Source organism: Elaeis guineensis, chromosome 8 (assembly GCF_000442705.2).
Source record: "Elaeis guineensis isolate ETL-2024a chromosome 8, EG11, whole genome shotgun sequence".
Lineage (NCBI taxonomy): Eukaryota > Viridiplantae > Streptophyta > Magnoliopsida > Arecales > Arecaceae > Elaeis > Elaeis guineensis.
In genome coordinates, this window is record NC_026000.2 from 124,186,587 (window position 1) to 124,206,133 (window position 19,547).

Below are 19,547 nucleotides of genomic sequence, written 5' to 3' on the forward strand. Positions count from 1 at the left end.
AAAAATATTATTTTGATAAATAATTTTAAAAATTATAGTAAATGGGTAAAAAAATCTCTTATATTCAGTCTTATCCTCTCAGTTATATTTATCTAAAGATCCAACGGCAAAGATGATGTAATCTACGGACGAAATTCAGATGGCACCAAAAATGAACCACACTGCTTTTCCGCAAAACACCTGCGAAAACTGAAAAAGGTGGCCTGAGATTACGCAGGGTACATCGCGACAGCCGGCTCCCAAAATCGGCAAAGAATTTCAAACCTGCCACTTATAACCCGCCCTCATTAAATTTTCCAATTGGAATCCGCGCCTCCGGACGAAAAGAACCCATCCATCGCCCCGTTCCTATTCCCCATCCCCCGCCACCGCACTACAAGTCTAAAACCCTCGGCTCTGTCACAGTCCCCGCTTTCCCTAGGGTTTACGTGTTCTCTTTGGTCCGATGGCTTCCGACACCCTCGACGAGGACGGATCTCCTCCGGCGGAAGCGGCGAGGGATCCGGTGGAGGAGGAGGCAGCGGCCGGAGGAGAGGCGAGCAGGGAGGGGAAAAAAGGGGAGGAGGAGGAGGAGAAGGAGGGAAAGAAGGTTGAGGAGAAGCAGAAGCGGAAGAGAAGGGAGGCGGTGGAGAAGGGTGAGGAGCAAGGGACGGAGAAGAAAGAGAGGAAGAGGCGGTCGATGGCGAGGGAACCCACCACGCCGGTGGAGCGGCCGTCGAGGGAGAGGAAGGCCGTGGAGAGGTACACGGCGGTGTCTCCTCGAAGGACCTCGGCAACGAAAGTTCTTTCCATCGAGCAGGTAATGGGAAGCGATATAGTGGCCGTTTTTCGGTTTGCTGGCCTGCTTGTTAGCAGTCTCTTCCTTTGAATCTTTAAATCTAAGGTTTTTTTTTTTATTGAAGTAGGGCTTTCTTTTCATTATGTGGTTTCAGGGTTCTGGAACAAAGCTCAAAGACATACCCAATGGTACTCTACGCTCTTGATTTGTCTTGTGTTTCTTTATTCGCATGTATTTATCGTAATTGCACTCCTTCATTGGCAACAAGAATATGTGCTTTGAATAGTAACCATCTACAACTAAGTAGGCTGCATAGTGTTCTGATATAGGGATAAATCACTTGCTGTGTGTGAGACCACAAGGAGGGAAAAACATTCATTTTGTGGAAGGACAGGATGAGTGGAATACACGGAAAGGACGGTTGCTACATTGAGATGAAGGGAGCATGTTGCTCGTTTTCATTGTTGCACATGAGAGGACAAAGATAAGATATGCGAGAAATCTGGACTAAACTTAGCCAAGAAAGAGTAACAGAAGGGAAGATGATTGATAGAATGGAAGATTGTACTGACATGGAGATATACAAGATTGGATGAGGAGTTTGGTATTTTACCTCTTCTTTTCACTGGAGTGTATGCAGGTAACTGAGTCATCTATCTTTCAATGTCATATTTTTGGTCAACATTAGTTTAAGTGGGGAATAAGTACTTTCTGACTTTGTTCCCTGATATTGGTTTTGGTTGACTTAATTTGACTAAATCTGGATTTATAGTTGGGTAGGTAGTTGGAATGATTACCTGAAATTTGGGTTTCATGATTGTCAATTAAGTGGCCTTGAAGGTGTGAAGGAGATGTAAAATGCTGGTATTTGTCATCTTGGAAATCAGGCTATGAACAAGAGTCACTGTAGTGAGGGTCAGGAATTAGGACTGTCCCTACTTAAGGTCCTTTTTGGTTTTTAGAATGGATGCAGAGCGGGTCTGATGAAGCAAAGACTGGAGGACTGTGGGGTTGCAAGGTAGTTTTGTCATTAGATCTGTTGGTATTGGTCAATCTGAGAATCACGGGGTTTAGAATAAATATTAGGTCAAGGAGATAAGATGTTGTGGGAGCAAGTGTGGGCTTCAGGAGGGATATTTCAAACTTTTGGATGGTCTCATTTTGTTTACAGATATGAAGAGAATTTGGTCCTGGGATATTAGGCCATGATTTCTAGTGGCAAGGTATCATATTTTTTTGTATATTTTGGAAAAGATTTCATTAAAGAGACGGTATGGAGGAAAAATAGAAGAGGAGAGGAGGATAAAAATAAAAAGGAGGGGGTTTGAGATGATTTAACCTTATTTCATGCTCCAATTATGTTTCCATCATAAAAGTTAATCGCACCTACTTATTGAATCAAAAAAAGGTGAGCTGTTATTGGAAAAAAAAGGATGTGTAAAACACTTACATATCAAAACCTCTTTCAAATTGTCCTAGCACCTCAAATGAAGCAAATAAAGAATAAAATGGATATCCTGATGACTAGTTGGAGATCCTTAGTAAAATTTCTTATTCACAGAAATACCCTCCCAGTCTCGGAATCTAATCTTGCCATCTTCTGTATCTTAGTCTTTATAAACTGTTTGGTAAGTGCATATGAATTGTTGAATTTATGTGTATTCTTAAAGACTATTGATTGCTAATTTTTGAAAATTGGTATAGAAGTGCTTCTTACCACAAGTGTTTGTTCAATTTCATGCAAATTTTTTTTTTTGGCTTTCAATGCAATGTTAGTGTTAAAAAAGAAAAAGAAATTAAAAGGAAGCCAACACCTTTGTTTATTTGATTATTTTACAACTCTAATCAAGATGCATTGGGTGCAAGAGGTGGAGGTTCATTAGGTAAAAAGAACAGCTGAGCAATTTTAAAACCTGAAGCAGTGCAACCCTTCTCCCTCCATATTTAACCAAATTGGCCAGAATGGACCTTTTCTCTTTCCTGTTATTATTTTATATCTTTTATTTTCTAGTTTATTTTTTTTACTGTTCTCTCTCTCTCTCTCTCTCTCTCTCTCTCTCTCTCTCTCTCTAGATCATGTTGTTAACTGCATATCTTCGTTAGTGTATGATTATGTTGGATGTTGTTCATGATTTGTGGTATCCAAGTTCTAACACAATTATCATATTGGACATTGAGTGATTAATATGTTGATATGTGTTTATGTTTTTCCTTTCCCAAATGCAAATACTAATGATTTCTAACATATTTATTGAATGTTTCATAACTTAGCATTTTTGTCCTTTGAGCTAGGTCCTAGAGCTTGTAGGCCCTTTTGGCTTTGACATGCTTGCCTTCATGCAAAATCAAGCAATGCTTGTACTTTGTAGTTCCTTATAGCCACCGTTTGCCAAACCATCGTAAACCAGACGGTTCAGGTTGTGTCGAATCATGTTGGCAACCACTTCTAGCGTAGAAAATGGCACAACGGCTGTCTTGAAGGGAGGGAGAAGAAAGAGAGGAAGAGAGAGAGGAGGAGAGGGCCTCCGACGGTTGCTAGAGGCCGTCCGAGGCCGTGTCGACAGGCCTAAGGGTGGCCAAGGCTAGAGGAGCGCCTCCGCCCTCCTCCTATGCGAAATAGGGATTCGCCCTTGTTTTAGGTTTTTTTGGGTTTTATCGTGCGAAGTCGATGACTGGTGCCGATTTCACCTATTTTATTTATTTATAATAATTTCGGTTGAAGTCAGCAAATGGTTTGCCGACTTTGTGCGATAAAACCTAAAAAAAAATTGAAATAGGGGTGAACCCCTGTTTCACACCAGAGGGCTTTGGCTGCACTTAGGCACCTCGGCACAGCCTCGGATGGCCACCGGAGGCCCTCTCCTCCTCTCCCCCTCCTCTCTCTCTCTCTCTCTCTCTCTCTCTCTTTTCCTCTCTTTCTTCTCCCTCTCCCCTTCTCTGCCCTGTCGGTTCGGCCTCGCATGAAACGGTATAGAACCGGAACCGAACCATACCGTCGGCCAATTGGCATGGGCTCCGGTTCGGATTCCAGTTCCAGTTCGGCGGTCATTGCTTAGAGCAAATATATGCATGGTAATGTCACTGGGCAAACATGAATAACAGGTGCTTCTGTTCTGATATTTATTCAGCGGTAGTTTGCAAGTTTATAGTTTGATTTGATGTGAGGATAACTGATAATTAAGCTGATTTTGTCCAATTGTGATGTGAGTTACCTTTTGCCCTATCATTCCTTTTCAGCCTCCTTTAAGTCATGAGTGTTGTTATTTTATAAGCTTTGGCTTATTCTATCAAACAGTGCATGCTCTGCTGTTGGATTGGAAGAGGGGTTGCCCTAGGAAAACACATGCATTCATTTGATTTGTGAGTAGTAATTTGTTTTTTTAGCTTTGTAATTTGCCTTTTTAGTGGAGGAAAATAGGAAGGCAATCTTCACAATGTGCTTTATGCAATTTTTTTCTTGGTGGACAAGGAATTTTGTTGATCAAACATTCTGCCTTGTGTTAATGAAAATTAATATGGCAGTTTATAAGTAAGACACTTCATCTGGAAACTAAGGCTTTTTTGGTGATAAAGATTGTTGTCATTCTTACGGAGCAAATTTGCCATTCAGTCATTTCAAAATTTTTGTGGTAGAAGATCTGACCAAAGATAAATCATAAACCATTTGAGAGAAGTCTGCATAGCAGAATGAACATGGTAGGAACATGTTTGGGCTGGTAATCATCTTATTGGTAGCCTATAGTCTTGCAGGGGTTATAGCAAGATGAGTAGTGGAGGTTAAGCATTAGGTGCATCATTAGTTGCTCATTTTTGTTTAAGGGCTGTGGAATTTTTCCTCTTTTTGTGAATCAAGGATTTCATCTTGCCTTTTCATTGTGTTCTTTGTGTTATTTTAGTATCATAAATTTTTTGTTGCCAATTGAGGTGTATGGGCAACCCTTTATTAACATTTTTGGAAATACATTGTCACCTTTTATGGTATATTATCTTTTACTTTTGGTTTTTAACATTTCATGTGGCCTATACCACCCTTCCTCTGAAGGAGGGAACAGTGAAATGGAAGGAAAAGAAGCAATGCCCATGTATGTGCACACACTATACAGAGTGATGGGAGGAAGGGATGCAATTAAAAGGTACAAAGTCTATAGGAATCATTCTATGTCTTCATGGGATGAGAAAATGGATGTGTAAGAATAACCATAATGCACTGATAAAGAGTAATCATAATATCACATAGCTTAATGAAAGAAAATTATATTTGCCTTTTTAAAATCAAATTCTTGATTCTTCAGTAACCAGTCTCTGACCCTTTTGTCATTAGCATACTTTCACTAAAATTAGATTTCTTTTTTAATGACATTCATTAATGTATCTTTTCTTCTTCCTCTTATTATTATTTTTAAATTCCTCTGCTGCAATACAGCAAACACCATGACAATCTAATTGGTCAAGCTTTTTTCTTTTTTAAATATATGGTTGCTCCATGGTTTCAGACTTTAGTTGAACTGTTTATGATAATCTAAACATTGGTGTTGGAGTATGTATCCATTACTTTCTTGAGATGGCATGTTAAAAGATCTTTTGGCCTTGACTGATGAATGGCTTTTACCCTGCATGTTGAAACATTTTGAGATAATAATTTCATAGCCTTGAATCATTTTGGTTAGACCCATATAAGCATTACCTGTCTTTTGGTGAAGAAATAAAAAAGTGGGCTTGATTGGTCTGATCCCTGTTTTGAGGAACTATTAATAATGTAGAATGAGGATACAAAAAGCCACCTAAGTTGGAGAGAACAAAAGATACAGTAACTGAGTAATGAAAGGTTCATTATTCTAGGGAATTGTCCATTTACGATTTACCACCTATCAGATCTAAAGCTCAGGAGGTTTCATAGGAAAATTTTGCCACGTCATTTCTTCAATATTTGTTGGCAGAGAATATTATAAATTTTCTAGGACAGAATGGGTTGCTGAGTGTTTTGGGTGCAATCTTGTGTTCTTATCTCTCCAATTTTTCTTTTTTTCACTTGATGGTCATCCACCATCTGGTCATGCCTTAGTTCTTAGTTTTATTTGTGCAATAGCTTTTTTCTTATTAAACTTCCTCTTCTTTTATGTAAATCTTTGTCTATTTGGATGAAATGAATGATTAGTTTTATGTTTGAGTTCTGGCTCTGTTTTATGCTAGTGCCATCCATCCTGTTTTGAAAAATGTGATACTTGACCTTTTTCCTCTTGTTTTGTAAAAATGAAATGAGTCTGCTTTATCATACTGGTGCTGTCACCACAGTGCTCGTGATCTCTCTTTTTTTTTTTGTAGGGCAATAATGTCATTTCTAGTATTGCATTTGATCTTATTTGAGTATTTTTGAACTATCAAATGTTCTTTAGTTCCAACCAATCCTGCTAAGTGTTTCAGTGTTATTCAAGCTGTCGAAAAGAAAGATAGATGAGAACCTTCAGATTCTTCACTCAATACTTTTTGGAAGGAAATCAAATGTAAACCTCCCATCTGAAGCTTTTCTTTGAGTGCTTGCACAAGCATTGTTTATGTTGTTTTATGCCTTTTTCCATTAACGATCAATATTTTCTTTCAGGTACATTTTCTCAAGAGAAATGTTTTGCAGTTCTCTGGTTTTGTTTGGGCTGACAACAAGGTAGCTTAATATTATCTATTTCAATGATCTTCTTTTCATTAAGGGACTTTGTTGTGTGGTATATCATCATTCTGACCAACATCAGACATTTTTATGGATTGTTATGTTGGCCAAAGTACAATAAAGGGAGGATGCTGCCATAGATAAGTGTGTGCTTGTGTGCATCTTTAGGCTGGCATTGTGATTGTTCTCATATATGGTTCCAGTGTACGAGGCTCTTGCCATTGTGGGCTTTGGGGAGGGTCAAATGCATGCCGCCGTATCCACACACACGGATTGGCTGTTATTATGTTTCAAACCATAATACTTAGGTCACAATGGAGCAATCTTACCATTGCACCAAGGCCTGCCTTCTATATGCGCATATTGTAGTGCGTTGGATAAATAGTAGTCATCAAGATGAATCACATATACACTATGGAATATATAATATGTCCACCCCAAGTGTCATGTTGTAATGTCAAATAAAGGATATATATCTTGCATGAGTTCTCACTATCAGAAGAGTCACTTAAAATGAGAAAATATTACATGGATGATACTGATACTTCACATAATAATTTCATACATCGAAGATGTCTTTTAATGGATAATAAATAAATCCATAAAAATGTTGATCCTTTGCATTGACACTATATATCTTGCTTGCATGATGAGGAGAATGTCCAAAGATTGTTAATAAGATGGTGAAGATCTGATAATGTGTATCGAAACACAATGTAAGAGATCAGCAAGATCCGGGGAGGAATCATCTAGTGTTGCTTCTTTTGGCTGTTTGTAAGCATGTCAGTGCACCATTCATCATCGAGTCCTCTACCCTTGTAGATGTCAACTATTGTGCTTATTAAAGTGAGTATGTTGGTACAAACTTGAATTCCTTTGGAAACGAGAATCATGGACGCCCTTGAACCAATATGCTGATGATTACAATTGTCTGATGATATTACCTTTTTTAAATTGCAATGACCTATTACCATTCTACTTGCTAAAGGTCTTACCATAACCTTGCCATTTATCTTTTTCTGTTTGGGGATAAATGCTTTCAAAAGATTCAATCCCTCCTAGATGCTTCTGTCAGCATGACAAGGTGCTTGCTTTCTTCTGGCTTTTGCCATTGAACAACTTGATACTGTAGTATTGAGAACTGACTTGTGGAGATTGCCATGCAATTAAGTGAGCTATTGCTTTTTTTTTTTACGAAACATGGAAGTAAAGGAAATGTCAATGAGCATGTCTTTTTTTATCACGTTCAAATATGATTGAGCTATTAACAATAGAGTGCCACATCTTTCAAAGTCTTGAAACGTATGCCTGTTGGTGTCTTCCTTTTAAGGCGTTGGTATAATTGGCTACATGAATGGAATTAGATAATCAATATTCTCTCATAATATTTCCTGTTTATGCACTCTTTTATATTTGTTGCCTTCTGATCTGATACATCTGGATGTAACATATATTATTTTTGAGCCACCACGCAACCAGTATGTTTTGACTGATTTATTTCAACCATGTCTTCACCATACATAGCAGAAAACCAAAATCATAAGCATTGGTGAAAGATAGATAAAACATCCGATGATCTGTACAAAACTTCTGACTTCTGAGGGTCATACATGCTTCTCAGGCTCAGTTGTCCATTGGCCCTCTGCATCTCTTGAGCTTCTTGAATACTAGCAGGCGAACATAAGTTTCTTTGAAGCCAGCTTCAAGATTATACAGCACACTTCTAGTTAAAAATATCAGAATTGATGCATTCCACAATCTAATGTCTTGGTGGAGTCAAATTTCTCTGGATTGATTTTTTGTGCCACTTCGGATAAATATTTTGCTAATAAGAGTCACATGTTGAGGAAAAAGCACTTCTCTTTTCCCCTTAACTTAAATAGGACATCAAAGAAATTATTAGTTTTTTTGCTCCCGCCTCTTCAGCTGCACTCGTCAAGCCAATATAGCTTTTTGGGAGGTGAAACAATGGTCGAAGTGCACATTTTGAAATGACAACATCGAAGATATTATATACATTGTCATGGTTAGTCCAAACTCTTCCCGAAAAAGTAGCCTCCTTGACAGAAAGAGGGGTAGCTCTCAGCTTTGAGATAGGCACCATCATTCTAGGAAAAATTGGATATATTAATGTGTAGTGATGGAATTTGTCAGTGGCTCAACATTTAAAAAATTATGCTCACTCTCTTGGAGTCTGTTGGTGCAAAAATCCGCTTGCGCCGGAGAAGCTGGAGTCGAGGGAGTCGCGGTCGCCGTCGGGACCTGCAAAGGAAGTCTAAATCGGAGGTGGGCGGTTACAGATGTCGCTATCAGGTTACTGCCCCCTCCGCCTATAAAAGGGGGCCCCAGATACGTTATTCAATAAGCTCTAATTTTTTACCTCAAAACTCTGCTAAATTCTCCGTTCGAGCACTCCATTCTTGTTGAGGCAGAGAACTGACTTGAGCGTCGGAGGGTCTTGCCGGAGCAACCCCACCTCCGATTTAGACTTCTTTTGCAGGTCCCGACGGCGACCGCGACTCCCTCGACTCCAGCTTCTCCAGCGCAAGCGGATTTTTGCACCAACAGGATTGGCGCTAGAGGAAGGGGCCGCCCTTGTTCTTAAAGGAGCGCTCAACGAAGCCGCCTTCGATCGTCTCCTCCGACACCCATTCCTTGTTTCCCCCACGGGATCTTTACTCGATGCCTCCCCGCAAGGCGTCCACGCGACGGTCCACGGCCTCCGCGGCCAGATCTCAGGCTCCGGCCTCTCCTCCTGTTTCTCAACCTCCTCCTCCTCCGACGGCGGTGGTCGGCGCGGAGCAGTTTGACCTGCTGGCGCAGCAGGTCAGAGGCCTCACAGAAGCTGTGCAGGCTATGCAGCAGCAGCAGCCGCAGGCATCGGTACGCCCGGAAAGGGCGTCCCCGGAACACCAGAATCCGCGGCGGGGCGGGCCACCTGGGCCAGCCGCCCCGTCCTTCCTGGGAAAACGAACCCGAGGGTGGAGAGCCCTCAATCGGACCACGACTCCACCCCTGGAAGATCCCTGCCCCCATTCTGCCAGAGGACCCTCGAGACTCGAAGTCGGGAGGATTTCCTGGACCGAAGGCTCCAGGAGATGAACCGACGGATCGAAGAGCTCCGCCATGCTCCCCCGCTTATGGTGATGATATTTGTACGGACCCTCCCTTCTCTCAAATGATCATGCAGGAACCGATCCCGCCAAACTTCAAGCTCCCCCAGTTCGAAAGCTACGACGGGACTTCGGACCCGGTTGATCATCTGAAAGCCTTCCGGACGATGATGCTGTTTCACGGCGCTCCTGACGCCATTCTATGCCGGGCCTTCCCGTCCACCTTGAAGGGAGCGGCGAGGAACTGGTACTCGGCTTTGAAATCGGGTATCATCTTTTCCTTCGATCAAATGAGCCATCAATTTGTGGCCATTTTGTCAGCAGCCGGCCCCCCGGAAGGGTTCGGAGTCCCTCATCAATATCAAACAGAGGGAGGGGAGTCCATCCGGGCCTACATCAACCGTTTCAACATCGCGGCGCTGGAGGTCCGGAATTGGACCAATCAGTCGCAAAGGCCGCCCTGAAGGGTGGCCTTCAGAAGAATGACCTTTTGTTCTCCTGGAGAAGAAGTACCCCAGGATTTTGCTGATTTGCTAGCCGGACCGAAGGATACGCCCGAGGGAAGAAGCCTTCAAAATGAAGGATGAAGAAACAGCGAGGGAGCGGCAAGCGGGAGACTCGAGTAAGCCCGCAATTGAAAAAAGGCCCAGAGAAGCCCGGTCGCGTTCTCGATCCCCTCCTGGGCACAAGCGTGCCCATACTCCATCCCGGGTACGCAGACAGAGAAGTCCGGATCGCGGGGTTCGGCGGGGTTCCCCACCGGGGAGATTCCGCAACTACGCCCCCCTCAACGCCTCGAAGGCCCAGGTACTGATGGAGGTCAGGGAGCAGCTCCCTAGGCAGAGAGGATGCGCACACACCCCGGGAAGCGCAACCCCAACAAGTTCTGTCTCTACCACCGCGACCACGGCACGACACAGAGGAATGCATCCAGCTCCGGGACGAGATCGAGGAGCTCATTCGGCGAGGTCGACTCGACAGGTTCATCCGACGCAGGCCTGAGGGTAGAGGAGATCGGCCAAGGGCCCTTCCGCAGCCTGAACCACCAAGAAGGGAGGAGCAACCGGGACCGGCCTCCCATCGGGACCATCGACTCCATCACCGGAGGGCCTCAAGGAGGAGCAGACCTCCCACAACCGTGGAACTCGGAGAATATGTAAATGTACCATTCACTATTTCACCTTGAATCTAAATTTTTTCTACTTAACGTACTCTTCCCATTTGGCATGGATTTATCACGACTGGACATGACCCTCCAAACGCCTGAAATAAAGGTATGTTGGGAACGGGGGAGAACCCCGTCCTAACATACTTGAAATGAAAGTCCGACTATCTCGAGATCGGATGGGGGGAGAGGCCTTACAGCGCCCTAACGTGCCCCCACAGCATGTCAGGAATAGGAGGAGGACCTCGTCCCGACATGAACAATGTCAAAGGCCCGGTTCTTTTAGATCGGATGGGGGAGAGGCCTTACAGTGCCCTAACGTGCCCCCACAGCCATGTCAGGAACAGGAGGAGGATCTCGTCCTGACATGAGCAAAGTCAAAGGTCCGGTTCTTTTAGACCGGATGGGGGAGAGGCCTTACACGTCCTAACGTGCCCCCACAGCCATGTCAGGAACAGGAGGAGGACCTCGTCCTGACATGAGCAAAGTCAAAGGCTCGGTTCTTTTAGACCGGATGGGGGGAGAGGCCTTACAGCGCCCTAACGTGCCCCCACAGCCATGTCAGGAACAGGAGGAGGACCTCGTCCTGACATGAGCAAAGTCAAAGGCCCGGTTCTTTTAGATTGGATGGGGGGAGAGGCCTTACAGCGCCCTAACGTGCCCCCACTGCCATGTCGGGAACAGGAGGAGGACCTCGTCCTGACATGAGCAAAGTCAAAGGCCCGGTTCTTTTAAACCGGATGGGGGGAGAGTCCTTACAGCGCCCTAACGTGCCCCCACGGCCATGTCGGGAGCAGGAGGAAAACCCCGCCCTGACTTGAGCAAGGTCGAAGGCCGGACTCCTACGGAGTCGGGCTCCGTCCGTGACTTCTGCAGCAAGGGAGACCCGCCCGGACTCCTACGGGAGTCGGGCTCCGTCCGTGACTTCTGCAACAAGGGAGACCCCGCCCGGACTCCTACGGGAGCTGGGCTCCGTCTGCGACTTCTGCAGCAAGGGAGACTCCGCCCGGACTCCTACGGGAGCCGGGCTCTGCCCTGACTTCCGCAACAAGGGAGACTCCTCCCGGACTCCTACGGGAGCCGGGTTCCATCCATGACTTATGCAGCAAGGAAGGCTCCGCCCACCCTGGCAATGGCCCTTACGTGCCCCCGCGAGAACGGGGGGAGAACCTCGTCTTGATGATGACGAAACCCGGTTGCCCGACGAGATCGGATGAAGGGAAAAACCCCTCAGCGGCACCTCCGCGCTCCTATGCAACCCCGCAAGAAGCGAGGGTAGGGCCCTCACTCTGAGAAGAGGAAAATTAAAAAGGAAGGGTGACGAGCTACGACGGAAACAGATGAAGGACGGACACCCCAGAGACCTAAAGAACTTCGTCCCAACAAAGACAGGGAGTTCCTACCAAACACTCCCGGCCTCTAAGAAGACTCCCTACACAGGTCGAGAAGACAGCGACGTCTCCGAAGTAATGCGGAGTCCGAACCGCCAAGCTCGGGCTTGCAGCCATGTACGACGAGGAAGGCAGGCTAACGCATCGACGACCGAGCGCCTACCAACGACGTTGGCATCAGACAAGTCAACGACAAGAAAAGTTCGGCGGACGACAATTTGAGACAACGCACGGACGAGGTAACACAAAACACCCTTTTCATTCCATTTCCAAAATACACACTACAAAGCCCGGAAGGCCAAGGAAAGAAAAGCAAAACGACAAAAGCGGGATAAAACAACAAAAAGGGAAGTATACACATGAAAAGACGGAAGGACGAAAAGAACTCTAAGGAGGCTCTGCTCCCTCCGACCTAGAGTTATCTGCTCCACCCCTCATCCAGGACTGCCTTAGATTCTCAATTTCTTCTTCTAGCTCTTCCTTTTCTGCAGCGCGTCCTGGAGCGCCCGACGAAGTCGCTGGCTCTCGGCCTCCGCCTCTCGACGCCTCTTCCTCAAGACCTCGGATTCCGCCTCCGCGTCCGCGACGCCCGCTGCTCAGGATCGGTGCGGTCGATCCTCTCGACGACGTCGGGCAGAATGCAGCCGTCGATCAACCGCCTGATCAAGTCCTGTCATTGAAGGGATTCTCAGGCCCCTCTTCAGAGCAGAGGGACTCGTCAGCGGCGGTTCGGCGGCTACTCACCTTGCGGGCCACTGATTTCCTTCTCTTCCCCCTCTCGGCCACGGGCGCCTCCGTGGAGCGGACCCCCGAAACAGGGGCCCCGTCGGCGGACTCCTCGAGGAGGTCCGGGGAGCCGTTGCCTCGGCATCCGAGGGAATGTCAATCGCTGGAGCCGCCTGGCGGGTGCGGCCAAGCTCGACTCCTCGCCCTGGCCTCTTCGCCGATCCGGAGGTCGCGACACCCTTTCTTTTGTGGGCCCTGAGGCCCCTGGCAAGCATCCGCGCTGCTTCGGCGTCCATTCCTTAAAAAAAAAAAAAGATAGAGAAGAAGAAAAAGAAGCAAACCAATCAATCGGGAGTCGAAAAAAAAAAAAAGAAAAAGGGAGAGAAGAAGAAAAGGAGATAAGGAGAGAGAAGGAAGAAGAGTAAAAAAAAAAAAAGAAAGAAAAAGAAGGGACAGAAGAAAAGGAGATAAGGGGAGAGATGAAGTACTCGCAGGATCCTGGGGGCTCAGGCCAATGTTGAACAAAAATTGCTCCCTCAGAAGATTGGGAAGGGAAGGAGCGGAGTAGGCAAGAAGCTTCCGGGCAGCCTGAAGGTCATCCTCCCCCAGGCTGGGGGTCCGGCGGACAGAATCCCTCAGAGAGCCCCAAGGGGGCAGGCCCAGCCTCAAGGTCGGGCAGTGGACGAAGAGGTATTTCCCTTCCAATTATGGATTGAAGAAGGGGCACCTTTCAGCAACCCCTTCTTGCCGAACTGGGGGGAGAAGTACCACCAGTCCTTCGCCGAAGGATGGCGCTTGAAAGTATAGAAGTGCCTGAATAGGGAGAGGGACGGCTGGACCTCGACTACATGGCAGAGGGAGAGAAATCCTATCAAAAACCTAAAAGAATTCGGGGCCACAGAAGCCAAGGAGATGTCTAAGAAGCGGAAGAGGGCAACTACAAAGGAAGAAGTGGAAGCGGAGCCCGGCACGGAACGCCTCCTGATATAGACAAAAACGACCGGACGGAGGAGTGCTAGCCCGGTCAGAAGGGCTAGGCAGCTCCAGTCGTACTCCGGAGGAACTCCATACTGAACCCTTATCAGAAGGAGTTCCTCCGGAGTCAGGGAACATGGAATGGCGCCCGGTGCAAAAATCGGGCGGAGCCCAGCCCCAGACGCGGGTTCGTCTACAGAGCAGGGGACCTGGGGGTTTGAGGCGGAAGAACTCCCGGAACTGCAGGGAGCGGAAGAGCGGACGACATTTTGAGTAGCTTCGAATGTGGGCTCCAAGGATCCCGAAGAAGATGGACAGGATGAAGGCGAGGGGTCGCAGGAAACTAACTCGGAGGAATACAAAAACAATGACAAAGAAGAAGTCCTAAGCGGTGGGAAGAAGGTTGAAGGTGCTGGAACTAACCTAGATCGCTCTGAGGGATCGGAGGGGGCGAAGACAGGGACGATTTGGAGGGCGCCTACGGTTCGAGAAGATACCAACTGAAACAGGCTCTCGAAGGGAAGGCAGACACTGATAAAACTCTGGAATGGAATAGGGCCCCTAAAGGTGGAAGGACGGGTTTAAATAGACCCTGGGATCCGGCGCCATGATGATCGCGAATCCCCCAGGCCAGCCCGCGCCCGACACGTGTCCCACTCCCCCCGGCGGGCGGCTAAAAGCGGCTGACGAATCGGCAGAGCCATTATGGCGCCGTACCTGGGCCAGTGTACCGCGGGAATTTCGAAGGGTCCCTTCGTATCGCTCCGATTCGAAAAGACTCCAGCACGCGCACATTTAATGCCAAAATATATGGGGGCGGCCGTGCGCAGGATTCGAGGGGACAACCTCGGCTATGCCAATCTCTCTATACTTCCTTCATTCGAAATTCAAACTCGAAGTGGGGGGACTGGTGTTGGGTATAAAATACCCACAGCCGAAGTTCTCAGCAGAATCAACTCCTAGAGGACTCCGTCCGGACTCCTACGGGAGTCGGGCTCCGCCGCGACTTCAGCTCCAAGAGGACTCCGCCCGGACTCCCACGGGAGTCGGACTCCGCCCACGACTCCAACCTCAAGGGGGACTCCGCCCGGACTCCCACGGGAGCCGGGCTCCGTCGCCAACTTCGACTGCCGGTAAGATCAGTTCGGACTCCTACGGGAGCCGGACTTCGCACCTGACTTTGATTGCAGGGAACTCCGCCCGGACTCCTACGGGAGTCGGGCTCCGCCGCGACTTCAGCTCCAAGAGGACTCCGCCCGGACTCCTACGGGAGCCGGGCTCCGCCCGCGACTTCAGTCCAAGAGGACTCCGCCCGGACTCCCACGAGAGCCGGACTCCGCCCACGACTCCAACCTCAAGGGGGACTCCGCCGGACTCCCACGGGAGTCGGGCTCCGTCGCCAACTTCGACTGCCGGTAAGATCAGTTCGGACTCCTACGGGAGCCGGACTTCGCACCTGACTTTGATTGCAGGGGACTCCGCCCGGACTCCTACGGGAGCCGGGCTCCGCCCGCGACTTCAGCTCCAAGAGGACTCCGCCCGGACTCCTACGGGAGCCGGGCTTCGCCCGCGACTTCAGCTCCAAGAGGACTCCGTCCGGACTCCCACGAGAGCCGGACTCCGCCCACGACTCCAACCTCAAGGGGGACTCTGCTCGGACTCCCACAGGAGCCGGGCTCCGTCGCCAACTTCGACTGCCGGTAAGATCAGTCCGGACTCCTACGGGAGCCGGACTTCGCACCTGACTTTGATTGCAGGGGACTCCGCCCGGACTCCTACGGGAGCCGGGCTCCGCCCGCGACTTCAGCTCCGAGAGGACTCCGCCCGAACTCCTACGGGAGCCGGGCTCCGCCCGCGACTTCAGCTCCAAGAGGACTCTGCCCGGACTCCTACGGGAGCCGGACTCCGCCCACGACTCCAACCTCAAGGGGGACTCCGCCCGGACTCCCACGGGAGCCGGGCTCCGTCACCAACTTCGACTGCCGGTAAGATCAGTCTGGACTCCTACGGGAGCCGGACTTCGCACCTGACTTTGATTGCAGGGGACTCCGCCCGGACTCCTACAAAGCCGGGCTCCGCCCGCGACTTCAGCTCCAAGAGGACTCCGTCCGGACTCCCACGGGAGCCGGACTCCGCCCACGACTCCAACCTCAAGGGGAACTCTGCCTGGACTCCCACGGGAATCGGGCTTCGTCATCAGCTCCGACCGCTGTCGAACTTCAACCGATGGATCTGCACTCCCAAGCAGGCCACGATAACGGCCACGATCCTGCTCCACTTCTTAGGATGGATCCCGCGCAGCTCCATCACTCCCTGACAGGCCGCAGTAACGGTCACAGCACTGCTCCACTTTCTATGACAGATCCCGCGCAGCTCCACCACTCCCTGGCAGGCCACAATAACGGCCACGATCCTGCTCCACTTCCTGCGACGGATGCCGCGATTTTCCCATCCGCTGGCAAGTCGCGACAACAGACGCCGCTCCACTCCCCGCGGCAGACTCCATGTGGCACGCCCGGCGATAGCCACGGGTCCACTCCACTACTCTTCGCAGCAAACTCCGCCTGACCTGGGCAGCCCACTGTCAGACGGTTACAGATGTCGCTATCAGGCTACTGCCCCCTCCGCCTATAAAAGGGGGCTCCAGATACGTTATTCAATAAGCTCTAATTTTTTACCTCAAAATTCTGCTAAATTCTCCGTTCAGCACTCCATTCTTGTTGAGGCAGAGAACTAATTGAGCGTCGGAGGGTCTTGCCGGAGCAACCCCACCTCCGGTTTAGACTTCTTTTGCAGGTCCGGCGGCGACCGCGACTCCCTCGACTCCAGCTTCTCCGGCGCAACGGATTTTTGCACCAACAGAGTCCAACATCACATTGTGCTTATTCATCAACCTTTAGTTGTTTGTGCTTCTTCTTCTTCTTCTGGTTTAGGGCTGGGAACTTAGAGGTGTTATTGATCATTTGTCATGGACGGTTACTGATATTTCTTTAACGAATGATTATTATCACAAGGGAAATAGATCGTCTGTATAAATATCAGAAAATAAGGATCTTACCATTTTACACGATTCGTGCACTTTATTGGCCCATTTCCTCCTTTTATCATATTCAAGGATTTCTCAAGTGCATGTCCATTATTTGGTATTTAATCTCTTTCCTAATGAATTGCTGGTAGAGGTGCTGGCTATTGAATGGACCCGTTCTGAGGTTTTGACTTCGGTTCTTTTTGAGGGTCTTGCATCTTGTTAACTGAAAATGTCTCAACAAGATTATGACAAGTTTTGACTTCACAGGTTAATGTCTTCATAATACATGATTTTCATCAAAACTGTGATACCTCTAGCACTTTGTAACAATATCAATGTTTGATCTGCCAATTTCCCACCTAAATGCATGTAGGTCTAGTTTCTCAACATGGGCCCATAATATTGTTTCTTCTCTAGTTTGAAACTGTGCCAAAAAGCTTTAAAACTGAAAATGATACCTTTTGGTGTTGGGCAGAACTGATCATAAATCAGAGCTGGTCTGAGAGTTTTATCTGAATCGAACTTGTGTGACTAATTAAGTGTACATATGAGCTACTTATGCTGATAGTTTTGTCACTTGTTTAGTTCTATAAATGCCAAGAAATATTTCCCATAGATTAACTTAGATTTAGAAGGCTTTAGAAGATTAGGAAGCATTGAGTCTTAAAGAGGTCGAAGAAAAACCTTTTTGGCCATCCTAGACTTTTCACACTAGCATTTAGATTTTCATTTGGTATAATTCTATGAAATAGTAAATTGATATATGACAATCTAAAGATGTTTTTTAACATTTTGTTTAGTGGTTTTCAGTGATTCCAGTGCGAAACCATGCAATGCATTCAAGACTATACTTCTAAATGATCTCTAACGTGTTTTCTTGATTTATTAAATTTTTTTCTTGTACTATGATTTTCGTCATAATTTTTATTTGCAGCTTGGATTATTAGTAGGGTTTCTAACTGAAAATGTCAGTACTACTGATGCTGTGGAAACTAAGGTTATTGTCTGAACAAAATTGAGTACTTGGCTTTCAGTATTAACACCTTCAAGCTTTTTTTGTTTTATTGTCAATGCTGATTTGTTTTTGATCTACCTTATGTTGATTGTTATCATTACTTTGTATATGTTGATAATTTAACCATACTATGTAATATTTCAGTTTGAGCACAAAATGTGAATGTGGTTCTTTGGTAGACTTTATCTCTTCTCTGTGGATGACCAAGGGAAAGCCCAATCCATTTTGGTAGTCCTTTTAGATCATAACATGATGGAGCAGTAAACCAAATTTATAAACATTGTAGACTAAGTATAGTAGAATACATTAGCAAGCTAAACACATAACTGCACTGGCATTGTGGGAAGTTAGCCACCCGACTTGGTAACTTGATATGTGTGTGTACTGCATTGTGGGAAGTTAGCGGCCCGACTTGGTAACTTGATATGTGTGTGTGCTTGGGCATATGAGTGGTGAAGTTGTCAGAAGCTTTTTAGGGTAGTTTCTTAAACTTGGTGTTTGTATAACTTAACAAGAAATGTAATACATAACACCAGTTTATCCATTTTTTAAGTAGGAAAGTCAAGAGGTTATCTTTTTACCTGGCTTTTCAGTATTTGCAGTAATGGTTAAGTATTCTTATATGCTCAACTTCTTAAGTGAAGACCTAGCTGTAATATATCAAAGTGAAGACCGGTTTATTTCTGTTTTTTATTAAATCAAATATTGCTTTCCATGAAAGTCTTTTTGTAACTGAAACCATATGGCATAATATCTGTTTCCTTTTCTTCCAAGCATTGTCATCTTTTTTGATGTCATCCTTTTTTTTTAATTTAAGATTTTAATTAACATATAGAGTTGGCAATGAGTGGTTCGTCATAACTAAAGAATACATTGTGGTGAGACAAGTACAGTATCTTATTTTTCAAATTTGCTGTTATCTGTACTTTTTCTGACGATGCAAATGTCTATTCATCTATTTAGATGCTACAGACCAAAGACCATCTAGTGATTTATTAATTACTTTGATGAAAGTCAAAGCTAGAAAATGATGCTTGATTCATGGAGGAAATAGCGGTATTCAATTTTGGTTGTGGGAGAAAGATTCCCCAGTAGATATGATATCCAAGGAAGGGGATTTTGACTATTAAGGGAAACTCAGAAAATGCTCACACAAGCTTGCAAATGGAAGCTCAGTCCTGTGGTTATGACATGGAAGGTTAGCAACTTTGTTACCTTTGTAGAATGTACCTTCCATCTCTGTATATATGTGCACTCAAAGAGAATGAAAGACACACGGGATGTATCTTTATAATATAGATTAGTGCAGTCTTTGACTTTCACTTCCTATAAAAACTTGTGATCTAATGATTCTAGAAAACTTCTTTGAGGATGGGCTTATGTATTTATTGATCACAAGAGAGATATGGTGATGGATGGATTGGAAAAGCTTGCTTTACTGGAGGAAAGCTCCCTTGCCACTTGATTGAAGGCTAGGAACTACAGCTTGATACTTTCTCCTCTTGGATGGGGGAATGTTCAATTAGGTTAGTTTGTTCACTTTTTCTCTCCTCTTGGAATGATTGGAGAGGTTCGAGGGGAGAGTGCTAATATGCTTCTTGGCCAAAAGAAGGAAATGGTCATGGATGGAAACAGAAGCCTTCTCTACTGGAGATGCTCTCCTTGCCACTGAATTGAAGACCAAGGACTGCAGC

General features: G+C 46.3%; 1 protein-coding gene across 2 annotated transcripts in view; it reads left to right on the forward strand.

The window, feature by feature from the left end:
- Positions 1-307: 307 nt before the first annotated feature.
- Positions 308-19,547, forward strand: part of LOC105049713 (DEK domain-containing chromatin-associated protein 1) — a 30,523-nt gene continuing 11,283 nt past the window's right edge. The window contains exons 1-4 of one of the 2 annotated variants that reach the window (XM_019852449.3): positions 308-799; positions 933-966; positions 6,200-6,279; positions 6,378-6,437. In XM_019852449.3, coding sequence (XP_019708008.1) covers positions 446-799; positions 933-966; positions 6,200-6,279; positions 6,378-6,437 — 528 coding nt within the window. In that variant the 5' untranslated portion in view covers positions 308-445. The remainder of the gene's footprint in view (positions 800-932; positions 967-6,199; positions 6,280-6,377; positions 6,438-19,547) is intronic. The other variant, XM_019852448.3, reaches the window with a different exon arrangement.